Source organism: Protopterus annectens, chromosome 9.part0 (genome assembly GCF_019279795.1).
Source record: "Protopterus annectens isolate FY-2018-M chromosome 9.part0, PAN1.0, whole genome shotgun sequence".
NCBI lineage: Eukaryota > Metazoa > Chordata > Ceratodontiformes > Protopteridae > Protopterus > Protopterus annectens.
This window is the reverse complement of record NC_056743.1, coordinates 1,910,373,593-1,910,398,912: the sequence shown is the minus strand read 5'-3', so window position 1 is coordinate 1,910,398,912 and position 25,320 is coordinate 1,910,373,593. Positions and strand designations below refer to the sequence as shown.

At 39.2% G+C, this 25,320-nt stretch overlaps 1 protein-coding gene across 4 annotated transcripts in view; it reads left to right on the top strand.

Moving 5' to 3' along the window:
* Nucleotides 1-25,320, top strand: part of TRIP10 (thyroid hormone receptor interactor 10) — a 1,409,323-nt gene that overhangs the window by 1,250,929 nt on the left and 133,074 nt on the right. For all 4 annotated transcript variants that reach the window (XM_044084721.1, XM_044084722.1, XR_006366390.1 and 1 more), the window contains one exon: nt 24,552-24,684. In XM_044084721.1, the coding sequence (XP_043940656.1) occupies nt 24,552-24,684 (133 nt within the window). The remainder of the gene's footprint in view (nt 1-24,551; nt 24,685-25,320) is intronic.

Genomic DNA, 25,320 nt, shown 5'->3' with positions numbered 1-25,320 from the left:
TTAAATGTAACCTTCCTAAACCCCAAAGACCTCCTAGATGAAGCACTTTTAGCAAATTCCCCCCCAACAGCCCCAAATGAACTCACAACACATGCAACCTTATCTCATGGAGCCTCTACTTCTAAGCCCATAAGGCAGGCCACCACAGCCCAAAATTATGGTAAGTGGAGACCCCATTGTCCCTCTTGCCAGGCAGAGTAAGGAGAGAGTCACGATCAGTTTCTTATCAGGGACCAGTGTCTGCCATGTTATGCACACACTCCAGTCACTGGAACACGAATACAAGTGTGACTAGTGTATGTGGGGGTTAAATGACCCAATAATTACCTCCCTAGACTATATGAAGAGAGAGATTATGGAGTTGTCAGAATATTTGTCCCATGCTGGTATGAACGTAGCATTGAGCGGCATTCTACCTCGTCTAAGGATAATGCCACAATACAAACAAAAAATAACTGATTTTAATAATTGGGTTAGTGTCTGGTGTCATTCTAAGGGGTGCAGTATTTGTCAGCTTGGAAAGAGGTGGTCAACATACCATGCTACTTTGACAGGGGTGGTCTTACCTCTCCCTTCCAGGGTTTCACAAACATTGTCCTCCCCCATAGAACCTTTTTTTAGGCTAACCCAAACTCCCCCATAGAACCTTTTTTTTAGGCTAACCCAAACTCCCCCATAGAACCTTTTTTTTAGGCTAACCCAAACTGAAAGTACTTCTGTTATAGCAAATCAATCCATGAAAATCTAAAGCTGTTACTGCTCAGTGCTTGGAGTGTAAACAAGAAACACTACTCTCTACAAGTTCTCTTCACACTAGAGAATGCTGATGTCTGTGGTTTAAAGATGCGGAGCAGCAGAGGGCACCCTTGTAGTGTGATACTGTAATGCCTTCTACACATTTAGAAAAGCTACTGTACAGGAAAGGCCTAAAGGTAAGGGGGTCTTGATTTACATAAAAAAAAAATATACCTCAAGGCTGGTCAAGCGGGGCAATGCATTTGATTTTTTTTCACGTTCAAATCATTATAGGCAAAATCCCATAGCACTTCCTTGCAAAGATGTAGATCCCCCACTATGACGCAGGAAATGCACAACACATTTACGCTTACTGGAAACTGTCACCATCCAATCCAATACTATATTCTTGGGTGACTTTAGTTACCCCACTGTTTACTGCATATGATGTACAGCATCAGGCATGCAGGCACAGAGGTTCCTGGATTTTGTAAACACAAACTCCCCGAACCAAGTTATCAGTATGTTAACCGTGGGCACAAACCTATTGGATCTGGTCCTCACTAATATAGGAGAGTGATTTGCAGCCCCTATTGTATGTCCACCCTGGGAAGGTCAGACCACAAAATGGTCTCCTTTGAAGTAAGAAAACTTGAAACCCCAGCTAACCCTGGAATGTTCTAGAACTACTGTAAAGCTAACTTGTATTAAGTGATAACCTGACAAAATTTCACACACATGCCCGCCTACATAGAACTGTTCACAGAAACCCTGTACAAACACGTTAATAGCTACATAGAGACAGCTGTACCCACCAGGAAGAAGTACAGAACTAACTCAAAAATAAAACCACCCATGTGGAATCACAGCATCAGCAGGCTGTATAACAGAAGGAAGAAAATCATGGCAAAAATTAGGAGGTGCAGCACCCAGCAGGATAAAAGCACTCTCATCAAACTAAACAAGCAACTCAGAGGACAAATAAAGTCTATCAAAGCCAAATTTGAGGTAGATTTTTCTTCCAGGCCAAGGACATGCATAAGCTGCTCTTTAGTTATATCCGCAACCTTAAAGGCGATGCACAATTGTGTGCAGAACTCATTGTCAATGGAGCCACCTATACTGGGCCAGAAGATTCAGCAAACTTAGTGGCAGAGAAATTCAGCTGTAACATTGCCCCTGCCCACATCCCTCAGGAAATACCATGAAATATAATTCCCCCAACTGTAAGTAGTGAACAGGTACTCAGTGCTTTGTCTAAGGTGAACTCTGCATTGATGGGCTCTGACAATATCCAAGGCTGCTTTTTAAACAGCACAAAACGTGACGTAGAAGACGCTGTGGAGTCACTGATTATAACCGCCAAACATGCTTCATATTTTACATATGGAGGGCAACCTTCATCCCTCTCCACAAAGGTAGGCCATCTACAGATACTGGAAACTACAGACCCGTAAGTCTCACTTGTCCGTATGCAGAGCCATGGAAAGAATTGTCATGTAAATGATTAGTAATGATGTAGAAAACCTCTAGATATTGAACCCAGCCCCGTCTGATTACGTTAAGGACAGGTCATGCTTCTCAACCTAGTGGACGTCTTTGAGGAGGAGGGCAAAACAATTTACACTGCCTACTCTGACCCAGGGTATTTGACACAATACCCAACTAGAACATTGTTGACAAACCCAAGACACTAAGTATAAACCCTTATGTCACCAGGTGGATAGCCAGCTGGCTCACAAGACAGGACCCAGGAAGTTGGAATTGGAGAAACTACTTCTACAAAGAGGCTAGTTACCAGCGGAGTCCCTCATAGATCGGTCCTGGGACCGCTTCTTTTTGGCATCTACTTCTCTGAAGTCAGGGCCAATGGCAGGGGCCTCTGGCTGACCAGATTAAAGATGATTGCAAATTTGGAGCAGTCATAGAATCCCCCGCAGATACTGATGTTCTCCAAGAAGGGCTGACGCACACAACTGGTGTCAGAGTCATGAACCAAAACTCAGTGCGAAGAAATGCATAATAGTATCCCTGGGGAAGACCTCCATCCACCTTTGATAACTGTCATAATGAGAGCACCCCCCCTAAGAGCTGACAAAGTAGTCAGGGACTTAGAGAACACGTGTAAACAGTAATCTGGCCTTTGATCGTCGGGTGTCTATGGAAATGAAATAATTCTATATTGTCCAACTTATAAACAAAGGTATGACATCTGGGTCCAAGGAGGTAATTGTTCCCACTGTATGTATTATGCATTCATCAGACCTGTCATTGAGTACAAAGCCCCCTTTGTGGTATATACCTAATGGGACAAATCTAACAATTGGAGCATCCACAGTGGTTCCTCACTAAGAGTACAGGGCTATGCAGACCACCTCAAAGCCTCCTACAGGTTATCTATCACAGATGTAAACCTTGCCTGTGATATAACTAGGACCTTTTGCGGGGAATGGTATGTATCCCAGCGACTGTACCTTGTGTGGAACAGGCTCCCATCAGTGTGAAGCAGAGTTCCTCCCTAACCCCAATTCAGGTGTAACCTGGGCAGTTGGATGGTAAGCAGGACATTCATCCATGGCTTAGCTCTTCTGTCTCTAATGGACACAGGCAGCTGGTAAATGTTTCATCTCCCAAGCACCTGCTTGCACTTACCAAGGGTACTAGAACTTGTCAGAGATTTGGGATGCATGAATGACACACAATGGTACAGTGTCAACCAGATGAACTTGAAACCAACGCATCAATGCCAAATGAGGGTCCAAAATGGTGCAAGAATTCATTTATTAAAACATCCTGAAAAAATAAATGAGCAGTTACGTCGCATCAGACTACAATGGTCCTAACACAAAATCATTAAATAGTACATAAAAAAGATTACATTGATAGTTAGATAATTACTAAGAAGTGTAGTATTCTTTAAAGGGCCAAACAACAAATGCACGTAACGAACAATGATGCACATAATCATTGCCAAACAGAAAGGCAGCGCAACAAAGGGCTTTGACACATTTGATTATTTAAAAAAAGTGTGTGTAAAAAGTGTGACAAATGTAACGAAAAAAATGTAAAAGCTTGGGCTAGAACTTCTTAGTCTTCAAAGTTAAAATAGGTGTAATTGAAACACTGTTGTTCAAACCAGGGAGAAAGGTAGCCCCCAATCTGAGTTGCCAATGCAGTTGACATATTTTTCTAAAATCGAGTACAAACTGTTTTTCCCAACCAAAAGAGCGCCAAATTGGCTCCCATAGCCAAACCTCTTATTTTCTGGAAATATTTCCCTTCAAAATAAATTCAAATAAGAGATGTGGCTACGGGAGCATCCTGTGCTCCTGCTTTGGCCAATTTGGTGCTCTTTGGTTGGGAAAAACAGTTTGCAGTCTGCCGCCACTTTGCATATAGCTTGCATTTATTTGTAAGATTTTTGGATGACATCTTTGTCTTGTGGGATGGTGAAGTTGAGGAAATTCCTGCTTTTATAGACTACTGAACAGCACCACTGACTTTTTCGAAATTCGCTTGCTTGTGGAGTAAAGAAAGAATACACTAGACTCGCTCATTTCGCACCCACCCACAGGTTTCAATCAAATATTTACAGGAAGCAAATTTTTTGTAATTATCTACATTTTACAAGTTGCCACCGTATATGACAGAGTCTAGTTAAGAGGAGAATCCATTCGGGTGGCTCATATGACATCACATAGAGAGGATGTGTGTGACGAGTTAACCAAGTAAAGGACATATTTTTAGCAAGGGGTTGTCCAGAATCCCTTCTGGGCAGTTTGTCAGTTATGTATAATGAAAGGTAATGGGTATAAACCTATTTTGGGTACTGGCCTGGCTAACGTATCAGAACGGGACAAGCACAAGTGCAAGAGGGCGTTAGTAGTTTAATATAATCAGTCGTCTAAGGAAATGAAAGAGATTTCAAAATGGATGCGTTTTAAAACCAGCACTGAATTATATTCATTAGTGGGGCCTGAATCAGTATTTATTTCAAAAACTGCACCCGTTTTAAGAGATTGGAAAATAGACATGCTGTCCTTTCTAAGATTTCTGAGGGCACTATTAAATTTGGGCGGTGTACCCTGTGCACATCCATTACTAGGAACCAAGTTGTGGTGCTACTAAATGAAACCAAAGACTACTTTCTATGATGGTAATTGTACCACTCAAAGGGTAGTTTACCTAGTGATGTGTGCTGGATGTGTGGCATTCTTCTTTTTCTTTTGGCTGCTTCCATTAGGGTCGCCAAAGCAGATCATCTGTTTCCATTTCTTCCTGTCCTCTGCATCTTGCTCTGTCACACCAACCACCTGCATGTCCTCTCTCACCACATCCATAAACCTTATCTTAGGCCTTCCTCTTTTCCTCTTACCTGGCAGCTCCATCCTTAGAATCCTTTTTCCAATATACCCAGCATCCCTCCTCAGCACATGTACAAACCAATGTAGTATCGACTCTCTCTGGCTTTGTCTCCAAACCATTCAACCTGAGCTGACCCTCTAATATACTGATTCCTAATCCTGTCCATCCTTTTTACACCCAGTGCAAATCTTAACATCTTTAACTCTGCTACGTCCAGCTCTGACTCCTGCATTTTTATCAATGCTACCGTCTCCAACCCACATGACATAACTGGTCTCACTACCCTCTTGTAGACTTTCCCTTTCACTCTTACTGGTATCCGTCTGTCACAAATCACTCCTGACACTTTTCTCCACCCTGGCATGTACTCTCTTATTCACCTGTCTTCCACACTCACCATTACTCCGAACTGTTGGCCCCAGGTATTTAAACTCATCCACCTTCACCAACTCTACTCCCTGCATCCTCACCATTCCTCTGTCCTCCCTCTCATTCACACACACATATATTCTGTCTTGGTCCTGCTACCCTTCATTCATCTCCTCTCTAGAGCATATCTCCACCTCTCCAGGGTCTCCTCAACCTGGTCCCTACTCTCACTACAGATCACAATGTCATCTGCAAACATGATATTCTACAGGGACTCCTGTCTGAGCTCGTATGTCAACCTGTCCATCACCATTGCAAATAAGAAAGGGCTCAGAGATGATTCTTGATGTAATCCCACCTCCACCTTAAACACGTCAGTCACTCCCAGCACCGACCTTACCACTGACACACTACCCTCGTACATATCCTGTACCACTCTTACATGCTTCTCTGCCACTCCTGACTTCCTCATACAATGCCACAACTCCTCTCTAGGCACCATGTCATATGCTTTCTCCAAGTCCACAAAGACACACAGCAACTCGTATGTTGGCAAAACTGAGCGAATTCTCAGAACACGTATTTATGAACACACACAATATTGCCGGTACGATTGAGAATAGTGCTCTATACAGACATTCTAACCAGTGTAACAGTTGCAGCAAGTCTCATTTTGGTATCTTAGAAAAGATCACATTGGATTCCAGAGGGGGTACTGGAAGAATTAAAAGTACGTGAACTGCATTGGCAACTTAGATTGGAGGCTACCTTTCTCCCTGGTTTGAATAACAGTGTTTCAATTACACCTGTTTTAACTTTGAAGGCTAATACGCCTTAGACCAAATTTTTACAACTTTTTGTTACATTTGTTATATATTTTTACACCATTATTTTTAAATAATCGAATGTGTCAAAGCCCTTTGTTGTGCTGCCTTTGTTTGGCAAGGATTGTGTGTATCATTTTTCATTGTTGTGCATTTGTTGTCTGGACCGTTAAAGAATACTACAGTTATTATCCAACTAGCAATGAAATCCATTTATATACTATTTAATAGTTTTGTGCTAGGACCATTTAATTCTGATGAAGTGTCTTGTATGAAACAAAGGAAAAGTTTTCAAAAATTAATTCTTGGAGCATTTCCGGACCCTCGTTTGGCATGGATTCTTTCTGGTTTTGAGTTTATTTGGGCTGCATGGCTAGGCCTAAAAAGGGCCCAGTGGTCATTAACCTAGTACACATCAGTGAGCCTATAACGGTAGATGTTTGAGCAGTGCTGCAGTAGTCTTAGCAATATGGGTTTTATCCTGCTAAGGATATCTCCCAAATCATCAAGGGCACCTTCTTTGTCCCCAAACCAGTGCCCAGCATGAGCTGAAGAAAGTGCTTTGAGTGCCAAGCCCTCCAAAGCTTTCATGTTTTCAGTGGTTTGGGCCCTTTTTAAATTTGCTGTGTGTGGATGTCTGTCTTGAACAGCAGGGCTCTGCTTTTGCAGCTTTGTCCCAAAATGTGATTTTAAAAATTGACTGCAGAGTCATTTTTTTAGCATAGCAGAAGTGCTTGTCACTTCAGTACCAACTTAATAATTGTTAGTCATGATTTTGCATTACAGTTGGCTGACGTAGCAAGCTTCCATGATGGCTGCACACAGCCTAGCGGATGAATTTCAGCTTTCCTGTTGTGAAAGCAGAAACTGAGAAGTACGAGCCAGTGATATTGTCAGTTTGAGTAAAGTTCAGTTACTGCCTAGTAAGTACACTGCCTAGATGCCAGCAAAGATGAAACTGAAGAGAAAACATGGCTAGAAGCATCTTGCTTCTGGTCAGCAAAATGCAGTTTAAGCTTCAGCTCTGGTACCAGAGATGGCTTCCAGTAATACAGAAGAAAAAATAAATCTGATGTACTCGGTGGTGATTCAGGTAAGTTAAACATTGAAGGAATCTGTCAACTCAGATAACAAAAGGCTGAAAAGATAGATGAAGCTTTAACTAGCTATTCAGATAAACTGTCAAAACTAAAAAAATCACAGGCTGAAATGAAGAAAAGTCAGAGCATGAGGTTTCTCAAGAAGAGTTGTTTCAAAATTTAGGGTTAGAAGGCAGCGCACAGAGAAGACCTGAGATTTTCTATTGTACTACAGAACTTCTGAGGATTGGTCTGCATTAATTTATTGAAGGCACAAGTAAGTAATTTGACCAGTGTTCCAGAGCAGGCTTTGTTAATTGAAAGGGCACATTGTGTGTATGCTCCAAACCTGACCATGAGAAAGTGGAGAAGATCTATATTAGTAAAGTGCAGTCATACCAGCAGGAAAGGTTAATAAAAAATGGGAGATGGCAGTGTGTGAAAAATGATTATTCACTGTATGCCAGGAGTAAGAGAAGCAAATGTATTCCAGCAATCAAGGAATGTCGAGAGTTAGGTGTGAGATTCAAGCTGCTGTATCCACATGTCTTCAGAATATTTTTCCTGAAGAATCAGTTTTTGTTGTTGTAGAACAGGGTACATGTTTATCCAGCAAACAGTGAGCCAGCAAACAAAAGGACATCCTTCTTCTCTTTCTTCTGACAATAAAGCTCATAGAGAGACTTTGTCAATGAAAAATTTTCCACTGTTCCAAAGGAAATGCTTGAGAGATGGAAATAAGCACAGGAGTTGACTAGAGGAATTAGGTGCATCATGGATTTGAACCAGAGTCTGATGTTGGGAGATGGAGATGAACAGGAAGAAGACAAGCGACACTGAAATTATGAATAAATAGGAGACTATAAACCATCAGTCACATTTGTAAAATATGACTGCAAGAAAAAGTGGAAAGACTGGACTTTTGTTGACCTTGTTAAACATCTGGTTGACTGAAAACATATACTCTTACTTTGTATTAAGGTTTATAAGGACACTAAAGAGAAAAGAGAAGTAACCAAGTAAAACTATTTTTGTTCTTATTGGTATTTGTATAAAACATGTTACAGTATAAATTGCATGATGTATTGTAAAGCAGTTTTGTATAGTGTACAGTCAGGGGTATTTTAAATCTGTGGAGGAGTTTTTTGCAGTGACTTATGTCTGAAAAAGATATTAAATTAAGTGGGTACTTTTTGTAGTTGTAAGAAACAGAGAAGAAAGGCAGGACAGAAACAAGCTTAAGTTAATTTGATGTAATGTTTGTCTGCTGCTGTGGGGATGGTATGTAAAAGTCAGATTATGTTACGTATAGAATTAAAATAATTTCCCTTGTTTTTACAAGGGTTCTTGGCTAGATTCATTCCCTTTGGCTTAAGCTGTAAGCAACTTTTTTGTAAGCAAATAGGCTTGAAAACTAAGAAAATGATTAAAGCCATGACTGCTAAGTTTCTTGCATCTACAAAGATTAGCTTGGTTTTACCCATTAGCAGATATTCTCAGTGGGAGACAAGAGGTCTGCAGCCGAAGGCAATTGTCCAGGATAATTCTGTGGTTTGTATTCTGAGTGAAATTTACAAATATTCCTTCATGGATCTGCAAAGTTGTTAGCTGTTTTTTCTCATTGATGACTTATTTTGCATGCAGATGGGCCCTCTGCATATGTAAGCAGTTAATCCTGTTAAGGGAAATGCAAAGTTTAAAGGTAAAGTGCCAGAACTTCAGTGAAAATTCAAGTTTGAAATTATGGGAAGTGAATAAGAGTTAACCTGCCCAGCATTCTTAGTAGTTTTAATGTAATCTGTACAGCAGTCCACAATTTTGTTTCATTTTAAAAATAGCCAATACACTTTTTTGAAGGGCTAAAAGTTAATTTTTATGAAAGCATACAAGCTGTTTATCTCATCCGGTAGGGTAACACCGACTGTAACATGGACAACCTAAATTTTAGATTAGGTAATATCTGTGGGTGCAGCTTGGTGATTTGGGATTATTGCTCCTATCTTGAAGGATAAGCTTCATTTGCTGAAAATGTAAATAATTGTGTGTGTGTGTGTGTGTGTGCGCGTGTGTTTTCTACTTTAGAAAGTGACATAGATTCAAATAAGGGGATGTGAAGAAACAACTGTATAAAAATCAAACTAACTGAAATTAGTGTGTGCATGACAGAAGCTGAAAATACACTTAAAAAAACAAAACTTGTCATGTATATGTGGGAACTGTACCATTTTATCATAATGGCTATACTGTTCATGTTATCTTGGAACATAAATGCCCTTACAGGTATAGACTAAAAGGAAAATTATTGAATTATATTAAGAAATGGACAGTGCAAATAGCAATGCTGCAGGAGACACATTTGGAAAGAAGTGAGCATGTGACTTTTACAAAAAATATTCAGAATGAATATTCAGCAGAATATCAGCGACAAAAGGAAACGAGAGTAATGACATTGCTTAGAGGGGCTCCAGTGGTGATGGATGGGAAAGACAATAATGGTATTTCAGGTAGTAAAGGGCTATTGGCGAGGGAGAGGAGGATTATGCTGGCATGTATTTACATTCCACTTAAAACTGCTATTATGGATTTTAAGAAAATTTTGGGAGAAATAATCCACGTTTAGTAGTGAATATTATGTGTGGGACTGGAACTTTATTTGCAATAATGAGGATGTATCTGGGGGGACCAAAAAGGTAAAATATAATGAGGGTAGATTTTTTTTTTTTTTGAAAAAATGTATGGAAAATATTTGGTATGGAAAACATGAGTTCGTAAGCAGGAATTCAGATGGAAGATGGAACTAATTTACTTATTTCCAGGGTACAGTAACTGCCCTTGTATGGATTCACAGGACTGTGTACATTTAATTGAAAGCTTCAACACACCAATAACTATTTCAGATCATGCACCAATAAAAATGAAGCTGAAAACGCATGGTAATGTAGCAAAAATGAGACTGGTACTTTACCTGTTAAAAGGAGAAGAATTCAAAGAAGTAGAAACTATTCAAGAGAGGGAAGATAGAAATTTCTTAAGTGATAGCTAGTGAGTGGGATAACATTTAAACTGGAGTTTAAAAAATAATGTTAATATAAAAGAGAGAGATGGTTAAGAACTAATAGGAATTTAGCGGGTCTGACAAGTACTGCAGAATAATAGGAATCACACAGAACAAGAAGAGGAGAAACTACAGACTGGTAAAGAAAAAATAAATGAGTATTTGGATAATGTGCATGCATTTAGAAAGATTGCTGTTACGCAGCTATTTTTTAAATAAATCCAGAGCATGCGCAATGACTTGGGCAACATAAAGTAGAAGAGGTTATAGTCAAACTAAGGGACCTATGACAAGTAAAATAACCAGCGATCCTGTAGAGGTATATCAGAGATATTTGGGAAATTTTATGAACATTTGTATAAAGCAGAGAAATGTGGAAACAAAAAAAATGCACAAATGGAAATATTTATGGAAGACTTACTTATGCCAGGGTTAGAGATAGATGAAGCACAACTAATACTTTAGTTGGAGACGAGATAAAAATTATATATAATCAATCTGCAAGAAGTCTTCAGGAATAGATGGTATAATATAAAAGCGAGAGATGGTTAAGAACTAATAGGAATTTAGCGGGTCTGACAAAAACTGAAGTACTGGATCAGTGTGGTTTTGTGGAAGGGAGGCAAACATTAATAAAACGGTAATCCAGAGGGAAGCAAAATGTAAGAAAATACTGCAGCTGTTGGTGAGTCTTGATGCAGAGAAAGCGTTCTATAGAGTAAGCTGGGATTTTGAGTAGGACAACAGAAGCATTTGCATCCCCTGATGAAATAATGAGGTTAATTAGGAGGATATATGAGCTATTGGAGGCAAGAATTAAGTTTAGGGTTCGTCTCCAATAAGTTGTGCTATAACAGAGGAACCAGATATGGGTTTCCTCTTTCTATTTTGCTTTATATTTAGAGCCATTGGCAAAGAAAATAATGGACTCAAATTCAAGGATAGAACTGGTATGGTAATCAAGAAAAGTTGGCTTGTTTCACAGATATTTTTCTTGATAAATCCTGCAAGGACATAAAGGTTATAGCTGTAAATTACGTTCCCATACATGAATTGGTTCAGCAATACCCATATTTATGGGAACACAGTAAGACAAGGTACAGATTAAAAAGGCTTCTGTTATGACAGCTAAGGATATGTGGTAAGAGACTAAAAGTACAAAAACTGAAAAATTGGAAGCTGTTGTTTATGGTTAGTAAGATACAAGTAGTGAAAATGTTTTTTAGTCCCTTTATTTTTATTGCATGCAAGTCAAGCATATTTTTAGCGACAAAAACAGAAGTTGTGGACAGTGCGTAAAAGGAAGTAATCTGGGAGGGGAAGAAAGGGTGGGAGTTGAGTGGGTTATGTTGATCCTCCCAGCAGAGCAGTGTAGATTAGGGTTACCTGATATGAAGGGATATTTTTAGATCTGCACATTTGAGACTGTTCTAACACAAGCAGAAGGTTATAATTCAGAGTGGAAAGGGATGATGAAGCAGAGGAGCAGCTCAATAAACAATGTGATTTTAAATGGTAAACAGTGAGAATGTGATTTTAAATGATAAACAGTGAGAATGGGATTTTAAATGGTAAACAGTGAGAATGTGATTTTAAATGATAAACAGTGAGAATGGGATTTTAAATGGTAAACAGTGAGAATGGGATTTTAAATGATAAACAGTGAGAATGGGATTTTAAATGGTAAACAGTGAGAATATGATTTTAAATGGTAAACAGTGATAATATGATTTTAAATGGTAAACAGTGAGAATGGGATTTTAAATGGTAAACAGTGAGAATGGGATTTTAAATGGTAAATAGTGAGAATGTGATTTTAAATGATAAACAGTGAGAATGGGATTTTAAATGGTAAACGGTGAGAATGTGATTTTAAATGGTAAATAGTGAGAATGTGATTTTAAATGATAAACAGTGAGAATGGGATTTTAAATGGTAAACAGTGAGAATGGGATTTTAAATGGTAAACAGTGAGAATGGGATTTTAAATGGTAAACAGTGAGAATGGGATTTTAAATGGTAAACAGTGAGAATGGGATTTTAAATGGTAAACAGTGAGAATGGGATTTTAAATGGTAAATAGTGAGAATGTGATTTTAAATGGTAAACCGTGAGAATGTGATTTTAAATGGTAAACATTTTAAATGGTAAACCGTGAGAATGTGATTTTAAATGGTAAACGGTGAGAATGGGATTTTAAATGGTAAACATTGAGAATGGGATTTTAAATGGTAAACCGTGAGAATGGGATACAGTGAGAATGGGATTTTAAGTGGTAAACGGTGAGAATGGGATTTTAAATGGTAAACATTGAGAATGGGATTTTAAATGGTAAACGGTGAGAATGTGATTTTAAATGGTAAACAGTAAGAATATGATTTTAAATGGTAAACAGTGAGAATGTGATTTTAAATGGTAAACAGTGAGAATGGGATTTTAAATGGTAAACGGTGAGAATGTGATTTTAAATGGTAAACGGTGAGAATGTGATTTTAAATGGTAAACGGTGAGAATGTGATTTTAAATGGTAAACGGTGAGAATGGGATTTTAAATGCAGATCTGAAGGAGAATAACCACCATACAAAACATTATATTAGTAAAGTTGCATGGGTGGAGCAGTGGTGCAGAGGTTAATGTTGTGGCCTCATAGCAAGAGGTTCTCTAGTTCGATTCTCGGCTAGGGTGCCTTCTGTGTGGAGTCTGCATGACTTCCCTGTGTTCACGTGGGTTTCCTCTGGGTACTCCAGTTTCCTTCCACATTCCGAAGACATGCATCTGGAGTGTTTCTGCCTGGGCCCCTACTTGAAAATAGGCTCTGTCGTAGTCAGACTTTCCCGGTCAAGAAACATTAAATAAGCAAGTATTCTAAGAAATAAGCCAGCATGGGAATGGAGAAATGAGATTTTGCCAATACAGATGTACGCAAGTAGGGGTACAGAAAATAGGAAGGAGGGGGCTGAAATTTACTGGAGGAGCCAGTGTATTAGGAACAAATAACTAGAGATGGAATAGGGTGGAATGAGGCTGAGAAGTTGTTTGGATTGGAGGTTGGAGATGGCCTTCCATGTCAGGGATTTGTATCAAATCTAGAGAAAAAGCCACTGTTAAAGGACATTAGTAGAGCATGAGTCAATCATAGAAGGTTAGGAAAGATCGGGAAGAGAGACTGGAAAAGCAATTTACAAGAGAACAATGGGAGGACTTGTGTATGGCGCCCAACTATGCAACAAAATCCAGAAGGTTTAGGATGTTTGGTTCAAGTGTGTGCACAGGTACTTTCATACTCCAAGCAAACTTCAAATAATTTTTCTTTAGGTAAATAGCAAAAGTTGGAGGTGTAATGGGAAAGAAAGAGGTAACTGGAACTTTCTTTTAAGTATAATGAGTTGACAGATTTTAAAAGTTCCCTGCAAAGTACTGTTGTCAGAAATATTGGAGGAGCAAATAGCTGAACTAAGGAAATTATTCTTTTGAGCTGGGTCCCAAGTAACTTGCATAGACATAGGCCTTATTACATTTATTTCTGTTGGCTGCCAAAAAAGCAGCTACTAGAAAGTGGAAATTTAAGTCTAGAACAACTCTATTTGAACTATTAATTGTAAAACAGATGGAAATGGGATCCTTTGAAAGACCGTGATCTACTTACATAGAAATTAATGGAATGTGTGGGATCAATGCGTGCAGAATGTAGAAATGGAATGTGTGGGATCAATGCAATGCGAATGTAGAAATAAATGGAATGTGTGGGATCAATGCATGCAGAGTGTAGAAATAAATGGAATGTGTGGGATCAATGCGTGCAGAATGTAGAAATGGAATGTGTGGGATCAGTGCGTGCAGAATGTAGAAATAAATGGAATGTGTGGGATCAGTGCATGCAGAATGTAGAAATAAATGGAATGTGTGGGATCAATGCATGCAGAATGTAGAAATAAATGGAATGTGTGGGATCAATGTGTGCAGAATGTAGAAATAAATGGAATGTGTGGGATCAATGCGTGCAGAATGTAGAAATAAATGGAATGTGTGGGATCAGTGCATGCAGAATGTAGAAATAAATGGAATGTGTGGGATCAGTGCATGCAGAATGTAGAAATAAATGGAATGTGTGGGATCAATGCATGCAGAATGTAGAAATAAATGGAATGTGTGGGATTAATGTGTGCAGAATGTAGAAATAAATGGAATGTGTAGATCAATGCGTGCAGAATGTAGAAATAAATGGAATGTGTGGGATCAGTGCGTGCAGAATGTAGAAATAAATGGAATGTGTGGGATCAGTGTGTGCAGAATGTAGAAATAAATGGAATGTGTGGGATCACTGCGTGCAGAATGTAGAAATAAATGGAATGTGTGGGATCAATGTGTGCAGAATGTAGAAATAAATGGAATGTGTGGGATCAGTGTGTGCAGAATGTAGAAATAAATGGAATGTGTGGGATCAATGCGTGCAGAATGTAGAAATAAATGGAATGTGTGGGATCAGTGCGTACAGAATGTAGAAATAAATGGAATGTGTGGGATCAGTGCGTGCAGAATGTAGAAATGGAATGTGTGGGATTAATGCGTGCAGAATGTAGAAATAAATGGAATGTGTGGGATCACTGCGTGCAGAATGTAGAAATAAATGGAATGTGTGGGATCACTGCGTGCAGAATGTAGAAATAAATGGAATGTGTGGGATCAGTGCGTGCAGAATGTAGAAATAAATGGAATGTGTGGGATCAGTGCGTGCAGAATGTAGAAATAAATGGAATGTGTGGGATCAGTGCGTTCAGAATGTAGAAATAAATGGAATGTGTGGGATCACTGCGTGCAGAATGTAGAAATAAATGGAATGTGTTGGATCAATGCGTGCAGAATGTAGAAATAAATGGAAAGTGTGGGATCAATACGTGCGGAATGCAGAAATAAATGGAATGTGTTGGATCAATGCGTGCAGAATGTAGAAATAAATGGAAAGTGTGGGATCAATACGTGCAGAATGCAGAAATAAATGGAATGTGTTGGATCAATGCGTGCAGAATGTAGAAATAAATGGAAAGTGTGGGATCAATACGTGCAGAATGCAGAAATAAATGGAATGTGTTGGATCAATGCGTGCAGAATGTAGAAATAAATGGAATGTGTGGGATCAGTGCATGCAGAATGTAGAAATAAATGGAATGTGTGGGATCAGTGCATGCAGAATGTAGAAATAAATGGAATGTGTGGGATCAGTGCATGCAGAATGTAGAAATAAATGGAATATGTGGGATCAATGCATGCAGAATGTAGAAATAAATGGAATGTGTGGGATTAATGTGTGCAGAATGTAGAAATAAATGGAATGTGTAGATCAATGCGTGCAGAATGTAGAAATGGAATGTGTGGGATCAATGCGTGCAGAATGTAGAAATGGAATGTGTGGGATCAATGCGTGCAGAATGTAGAAATAAATGGAATGTATGGGATCAGTGCGTGCAGAAAGTAGAAATAAATGGAATGTGTGGGATCAGTGTGTGCAGAATGCAGAAATAAATGGAATGTGTGGGATCACTGCGTGCAGAATGTAGAAATAAATGGAATGTGTGGGATCAATGTGTGCAGAATGTAGAAATAAATGGAATGTGTGGGATCAGTGTGTGCAGAATGTAGAAATAAATGGAATGTGTGGGATCAATGCGTGCAGAATGTAGAAATAAATGGAATGTGTGGTATCAGTGCGTACAGAATGTAGAAATAAATGGAATGTGTGGGATCAGTGCGTGCAGAATGTAGAAATGGAATGTGTGGGATTAATGCGTGCAGAATGTAGAAATAAATGGAATGTGTGGGATCACTGCGTGCAGAATGTAGAAATAAATGGAATGTGTGGGATCACTGCGTGCAGAATGTAGAAATAAATGGAATGTGTGGGATCAATGCGTGCAGAATGTAGAAATAAATGGAATCTGTGGGATCACTGCGTGCAGAATGTAGAAATAAATGGAATGTGTGGGATCAATGTGTGCAGAATGTAGAAATGGAATGTGTGGGATCAGTGCGTGCAGAATGTAGAAATAAATGGAATGTGTGGGGTCACTGCGTGCAGAATGTAGAAATAAATGGAATGTGTGGGATCACTGCGTGCAGAATGTAGAAATAAATGGAATGTGTGGGATCAATGTGTGCAGAATGTAGAAATAAATGGAATGTGTGGGATCAGTGCGTGCAGAATGTAGAAATAAATGGAATGTGTGGGATTAATGCGTGCAGAATGTAGAAATAAATGGAATGTGTGGGATCAGTGCGTGCAGAATGTAGAAATAAATGGACTGTGTGGGATCAGTGCGTGCAGAATGTAGAACTAAATGGAATGTGTGGGATTAATGCGTGCAGAATGTAGAAATAAATGGAAAGTGTGGGATCAATGCGTGCAGAATGTAGAAATAAATGGAATGTGTGGGATCAATGCATGCAGAATGTAGAAATAAATGGAATGTGTGGGATCAATGTGTGCAGAATGTAGAAATGGAATGTGTGGGATCAGTGCGTGCAGAATGTAGAAATAAATAGAAAGTGTGGGATCAGTGCGTGCAGAATGTAGAAATAAATGGAATGTGTGGGATCATTGCGTGCAGAATGTAGAAATAAATGGAATGCGTGGGATCAGTGTGTGCAGAATGTAGAAATAAATGAAATGTGTGGGATCACTGCGTGCAGAATGTAGAAATGGAATGTATGGGATCAGTGTGTGCAGAATGTAGAAATAAACGGAATGTGTGGGATCAATGCGTGCAGAATGTAGAAATAAATGGAAAGTGTGGGATCAGTGCGTGCAGAATGTAGAAATAAACGGAATGTGTGGGATCACTGCGTGTAGAATGTAGAAATAAATGGAATGTGTGGGATCAATGTGTGCAGAATGTAGAAATGGAATGTGTGGGATCAGTGCGTGCAGAATGTAGAAATAAATGGAATGTGTGGGATCAATGTGTGCAGAATGTAGAAATGGAATGTGTGGGATCAGTGCGTGCAGAATGTAGAAATAAATGGAATGTGTGGGATCAATGTGTGCAGAATATAGAAATAAATGGAATGTGTGGGATCAGTGCGTGCAGAATGTAGAAATAAATGGAATGTGTGGGATCACTGCGTGCAGAATGTAGAAATAAATGGAATGTGTGGGATCACTGCGTGCAGAATGTAGAAATAAATGGAATGTGTGGGATCAATGCCTGCAGAATGTAGAAATAAATGGAATGTGTAGATCAATGCGTGCAGAATGTAGAAATAAATGGAATGTGTGGGATCAGTGCATGCAGAATGTAGAAATAAATGGAATGTGTGGGATCAATGCGTGCAGAATGTAGAAATAAATGTAATGTGTGGGATCAGTGCGTGCAGAATGTAGAAATAAATGGAATGTGTGGGATCAATGCGTGCAGAATGTAGAAATAAATGGAATGTGTGGGATCAATGCGTGCAGAATGTAGAAATAAATGGAATGTGTGGGATCAATGCGTGCAGAATGTAGAAATAAATGGAATGTGTAGATCAATGCGTGCAGAATGTAGAAATAAATGGAATGTGTGGGATGAGTGTGTGCAGAATGTAGAAATAAATGGAATGTGTGGGATCAGTGCGTGCAGAATGTAGAAATAAATGGAATGTGTGGGATCAATGCGTGCAGAATGTAGAAATAAATGGAATGTGTGGGATCAATGTGTGCAGAATGTAGAAATGGAATGTGTGGGATCACTGCGTGCAGAATGTAGAAATAAATGGAATGTGTGGGATCACTGCATGCAGAATGTAGAAATAAATGGAATGTGTGGGATCAGTGCGTGCAGAATGTAGAAATAAATGGAATGTGTGGGATTAATGTGTGCAGAATGTAGAAATAAATGGAAAGTGTGGGATCAATGCGTGCAGAATGTAGAAATAAATGGAATGTGTGGGATCAATGCATGCAGAATGTAGAAATAAATGGAATGTGTGGGATCAATGTGTGCAGAATGTAGAAATGGAATGTGTGGGATCAATGCATGCAGAATGTAGAAATAAATGGAATGTGTGGGATCAGTGCGTGCAGAATGTAGAAATAAATGGAACGTGTGGGATCAGTGTGTGCAGAATGTAGAAATAAATGGAATGTGTGGGATCAATGTGTGCAGAATGTAGAAATGGAATGTGTGGGATCAGTGCGTGCAGAATGTAGAAATAAATGGAAAGTGTGGGATCAATACGTGCAGAATGCAGAAATAAATGGAATGTGTGGGATCAATGCGTGCAGAATGTAGAAATAAATGGAATGTGTGGGATCAGTGCGTGCAGAATGTAGAAATAAATGGAATGTGTGGGATCAATGTGTGCAGAATGTAGAAATGGAATGTGTGGGATCAGTGCGTGCAGAATGTAGAAATAAATGGAATGTGTGGGATCAATGTGTGCAGAATGTAGAAATAAATGGAATGTGTGGGATCAGTGCGTGCAGAATGTAGAAATAAATGGAATGTGTGGGATCACTGCGTGCAGAATGTAGAAATAAATGGAATGTGTGGGATCACTGCGTGCAGAATGTAGAAATAAATGGAATGTGTGGGATCAATGCCTGCAGAATGTAGAAATAAATGGAATGTGTAGATCAATGCGTGCAGAATGTAGAAATAAATGGAATGTGTGGGATCAGTGCGTGCAGAATGTAGAAATAAATGGAATGTGTGGGATCAATGCGTGCAGAATGTAGAAATAAATGTAATGTGTGGGATCAGTGCGTGCAGAATGTAGAAATAAATGGAATGTGTGGGATCAATGCGTGCAGAATGTAGAAATAAATGGAATGTGTGGGATCAATGCGTGCAGAATGTAGAAATAAATGGAATGTGTGGGATCAATGCGTGCAGAATGTAGAAATAAATGGAATGTGTAGATCAATGCGTGCAGAATGTAGAAATAAATGGAATGTGTGGGATGAGTGTGTGCAGAATGTAGAAATAAATGGAATGTGTGGGATCAGTGTGTGCAGAATGTAGAAATAAATGGAATGTGTGGGATCAGTGCGTGCAGAATGTAGAAATAAATGGAATGTGTGGGATCAATGCGTGCAGAATGTAGAAATAAATGGAATGTGTGGGATCAATGTGTGCAGAATGTAGAAATGGAATGTGTGGGATCACTGCGTGCAGAATGTAGAAATAAATGGAATGTGTGGGATCACTGCATGCAGAATGTAGAAATAAATGGAATGTGTGGGATCAGTGCGTGCAGAATGTAGAAATAAATGGAATGTGTGGGATTAATGCGTGCAGAATGTAGAAATAAATGGAAAGTGTGGGATCAATGCGTGCAGAATGTAGAAATAAATGGAATGTGTATGATCAATGCATGCAGAATGTAGAAATAAATGGAATGTGTGGGATCAATGTGTGCAGAATGTAGAAATGGAATGTGTGGGATCAATGCATGCAGAATGTAGAAATAAATGGAATGTGTGGGATCAGTGCGTGCAGAATGTAGAAATAAATGGAAAGTGTGGGATCAGTGTGTGCAGAATGTAGAAATAAATGGAATGTGTGGGATCAATGTGTGCAGAATGTAGAAATGGAATGTGTGGGATCAGTGCGTGCAGAATGTAGAAATAAATGGAAAGTGTGGGATCAATACGTGCAGAATGCAGAAATAAATGGAATGTGTGGGATCAATGCGTGCAGAATGTAGAAATAAATGGAATGTGTGGGATCAGTGCGTGCAGAATGTAGAAATAAATGGAATGTGTGGGATCAATGCATGCAGAATGTAGAAATGGAATGTGTGGGATTAATGCGTGCAGAATGTAGAAATAAATGGAATGTGTGGGATCACTGCGTGCAGAATGTAGAAATAAATGGAATGTGTGGGATCAGTGCATGCAGAATGTAGAAATAAATGGAATGTGTGGGATCAGTGCGTGCAGAATGTAGAAATAAATGGAATGTGTGGGATCACTGCGTGCAGAATGTAGAAATAAATGGAATGTGTGGGATCAATGCGTGCAGAATGTAGAAATAAATGGAATGTGTGGGATCAGTGCGTGCAGAATGTAGAAATAAATGGAATGTGTGGGATCACTGGGTGCAGAATGTAGAAATAAATGGAATGTGTGGGATCAATGTGTGCAGAATGTAGAAATGGAATGTATGGGAACAGTGTGTGCAGAATGTAGAAATAAATGGAATGTGTGGGATCAATGCGTTCAGAATGTAGAAATAAATGGAAAGTGTGGGATCAGTGCGTGCAGAATGTAGAAATAAATGGAATGTGTGGGATCACTGCGTGCAGAATGTAGAAATAAATGGAATGTGTGGGATCAATGTGTGCAGAATGTAGAAATGGAATGTGTGGGATCAGTGCGTGCAGAATGTAGAAATAAATGGAATGTGTGGGATCAATGTGTGCAGAATGTAGAAATGGAATGTGTGGGATCAGTGCGTGCAGAATGTAGAAATAAATGGAATGTGTGGGATCAATGTGTGCAGAATGTAGAAATGGAATGTGTGGGATCAGTGCGTGCAGAATGTAGAAATAAATGGAATGTGTGGGATCAATGTGTGCAGAATGTAGAAATAAATGGAATGTGTAGGATCAGTGCGTGCAGAATGTAGAAATAAATGGAATGTGTGGGATCACTGCGTGCAGAATGTAGAAATAAATGGAATGTGTGGGATCAATGCATGCAGAATGTAGAAATAAATGGAATGTGTGGGATCAGTGCGTGCAGAATGTAGAAATAAATGGAATGTGTGGGATCAGTGCGTGCAGAATGTAGAAATAAATGGAATGTGTGGGATCAGTGCGTGCAGAATGTAGAAATAAATGGAAAGTGTGGGATCAATGCGTGCAGAATGTAGAAATAAATGGAATGTGTGGGATCAGTGCGTGCAGAATGTAGAAATAAATGGAATGTGTGGGATCAGTGCGTGCAGAATGTAGAAATAAATGGAATGTGTGGGATCAGTGCGTGCAGAATGTAGAAATAAATGGAATGTGTGGGATCAATGCGTGCAGAATGTAGAAATAAATGGAATGTGTGGGATCAATGCGTGCAGAATGTTGAAATAAATGGAATGTGGGGGATCAATGCGTGCAGAATGTAGAAATAAATGGAATGTGTAGATCAATGCGTGCAGAATGTAGAAATAAATGGAATGTGTGGGATGAGTGTGTGCAGAATGTAGAAATAAATGGAATGTGTGGGATCAGTGCGTGCAGAATGTAGAAATAAATGGAATGTGTGGGATCAGTGCGTGCAGAATGTAGAAATAAATGGAATGTGTGGGATCAATGCGTGCAGAATGTAGAAATAAATGGAATGTGTGGGATCAATGTGTGCAGAATGTAGAAATGGAATGTGTGGGATCACTGCGTGCAGAATGTAGAAATAAATGGAATGTGTGGGATCACTGCGTGCAGAATGTAGAAATAAATGGAATGTGTGGGATCACTGCGTGCAGAATGTAGAAATAAATGGAATGTGTGGGATCAGTGCGTGCAGAATGTAGAAATAAATGGAATGTGTGGGATTAATGCGTGCAGAATGTAGAAATAAATGGAAAGTGTGGGATCAATGCGTGCAGAATGTAGAAATAAATGGAATGTGTGGGATCAATGCGTGCAGAATGTAGAAATAAATGGAATGTGTGGGATCAATGTGTGCAGAATGTAGAAATGGAATGTGTGGGATCAATGCATGCAGAATGTAGAAATAAATGGAATGTGTGGGATCATTGCATGCAGAATGTAGAAATAAATGGAATGTGTGGGATCAATGTGTGCAGAATGTAGAAATGGAATGTGTGGGATCAATGCATGCAGAATGTAGAAATAAATGGAATGTGTGGGATCAGTGCGTGCAGAATGTAGAAATAAATGGAAAGTGTGGGATCACTGCGTGCAGAATGTAGAAATAAATGGAATGTGTGGGATTAATGTGTGCAGAATGTAGAAATGGAATGTGTGGGATCAGTACGTACAGAATGTAGAAATAAATGGAATGTGTGGGATCAATGCATGCAGAATGTAGAAATAAATGGAATGTGTGGGATCAGTGCGTGCAGAATGTAGAAATAAATGGAAAGTGTGGGATCAGTGTGTGCAGAATGTAGAAATAAATGGAATGTGTGGGATCACTGCGTGCAGAATGTAGAAATAAATGGAATGTGTGGGATCAATTTGTGCAGAATGTAGAAATAAATGGAATGTGTGGGATCAATGTGTGCAGAATGTAGAAATAAATGGAATGTGTGGGATCAGTGCGTGCAGAATGTAGAAATAAATGGAATGTGTAGATCAATGCGTGCAGAATGTAGAAATAAATGGAATGTGTGGGATCAATGTGTGCAGAATGTAGAAATAAATGGAATGTGTGGGATCAGTGCGTGCAGAATGTAGAAATAAATGGAATGTGTTGGATCAGTGCGTGCAGAATGTAGAAATAAATGGAATGTGTGGGATCAGTGCGTGCAGAATGTAGAAATAAATGGAATGGTTGGGATCAGTGCATGCAGAATGTAGAAATAAATGGAAAGTGTGGGATCAATACGTGCAGAATGCAGAAATAAATGGAATGTGTTGGATCAATGCGTGCAGAATGTAGAAATAAATGGAATGTGTGGGATCAGTGCGTGCAGAATGTAGAAATAAATGGAATGTGTTGGATCAGTGCGTGCAGAATGTAGAAATAAATGGAAAGTGTGGGATCAATGCGTGCAGAATGTAGAAATAAATGGAATGTGTGGGATCAATGCATGCAGAATGTAGAAATGGAATGTGTGGGATCAATGCATGCAGAATGTAGAAATAAATGGAATGTGTGGGATCAATGCATGCAGAATGTAGAAATAAATGGAATGTGTGGGATCAGTGCGTGCAGAATGTAGAAATAAATGGAATGTGTGGGATTAATGCATGCAGAATGTAGAAATAAATGGAATGTGTGGGATCAATGCGTGCAGAATGTAGAAATAAATGGAATGTGTGGGATCAATGCGTGCAGAATGTAGAAATAAATGGAAAGTGTGGGATCAGTGCGTGCAGAATGCAGAAATAAATGGAATGTGTGGGATCAGTGCGTGCAGAATGTAGAAATGGAATGTGTGGGATCACTGCGTGCAGAATGTAGAAATAAATGGAATGTGTGGGATCAATGCGTGCAGAATGTAGAAATAAATGGAATGTGTGGGATCAGTGCGTGCAGAATGACCAAGAGGAGTGAGATTTAAGGGACGGGAGGAACTGAGGAATGTGTAATGGAGGACTGATGACCGCTATAAAGAAAGAAAACTTGTATAATGTGTGGAATTTATCGGGAAAATAATATGGTTTGCTTTCTTACCTATTAATTTATGTTTTATGTGGTAATGTAATAAAGGTGTAGACCTACCTAGTGTTTTAATATTTTCTTTAGAAAGCAAAAGGACTAATTTCTTCCGACTACATCTTCAATGGGGTTTTCTTTTGACACACTCATGTTACAGTGGCATTTGTTGTGTGCGTTGTCCTTTAATAGTCTGACCCAACTGGCATGCCTACTAATTGGGATACATGTAGTGTGCACGGGCAGACAAGAAAGTGGTGAAACACACATTAGAGGCCGTATAGGTATTGCAAGTATGACAAAGGGGGGGGGGGGCTGTTGCCAGACTTATATTTTCTGTCTGCAGTCACAGTAATGTTGGGTAGCAGTACAGTGTTGTGGAGTGTGCTGTTTGGATCTGGCACCTTTTCTGATATTTAGTAGTTGATTTAGTGTGACCTTATATATACCCCAGACCTTCGCAAACCTATAGTTTTGATATTTCCATGTATTTGTATATTCCCTCAACTGAACGTTCAAGCAAGTGTATTCTGAGGGTCTTCATTTGGTAACTACCTCTTCTGAATTTTGCCACCTGAAATAATCTTAGAAAGAAGTTAGCGTTTTACATTTTTTTAAATTTGTAATAATGGATCATAAAAAGCCAGTATTGAAGTCTTTGGAAATATTGACAAATGATTGCTGTAATCTAGGCGGTAATAGAATATCTTTATCCTAATGTAGCAATAGGTAAAGAAATTTATAAAACTGAAATGTCTGAAATCCATTCCAGTACTTGTTCACGTTATTTACTGGTTTGCTTTTTCAGAGATGCACTACATAAGATGAAGGATGTTTATCAAAAAAATCCTCAGATGGGGGACCCCAACAGCCTTGATCGTGGAATAGCAGAGAACAAGCAGAACGTTGACAGACTGCAGACTGAAATTCAGAAGTATGAGGTAGGAAATGGTGCCCTTTGTGTACTGTACATAGAATGTATGAGGTAGGAAATGGTGCCCTTTGTGTACTGTACATAGAATGTATGAGGTAGGAAATGGTGCTCTTTGTGTACTGTACATAGAATGTATGAGGTAGGAAATGGTGCCCTTTGTGTACTGTACATAGAATGTATGAGGTAGGAAATGGTGCCCTTTGTGTACTGTACATACAATGTATGAGGTAGGAAATGGTGCCCTTTGTGTACTGTACATAAAATGTATGAGGTAGGAAATGGTGCCCTTTGTGTACTGTACATAGAATGTATGAGGTAGGAAATGGTGCCTTTTGTGTACTGTACATAGAATGTATGAGGTAGGAAATGGTGCCTTTTGTGTACTGTACATAGAATGTATGAGGTAGGAAATGGTGCCCTTTGTGTACTGTACATACAATGTATGAGGTAGGAAATGGTGCCCTTTGTGTACCGTACATAGAATGTATGAGGTAGGAAATGGTGCCCTTTGTGTACTGTACATAGAATGTATGAGGTAGGAAATGGTGCCTTTTGTGTACTGTGCATAGAATGTATGAGGTAGGAAATGGTGCCCTTTGTGTACTGTCCATAGAATGTATGAGGTAGGAAATGGTGCCCTTTG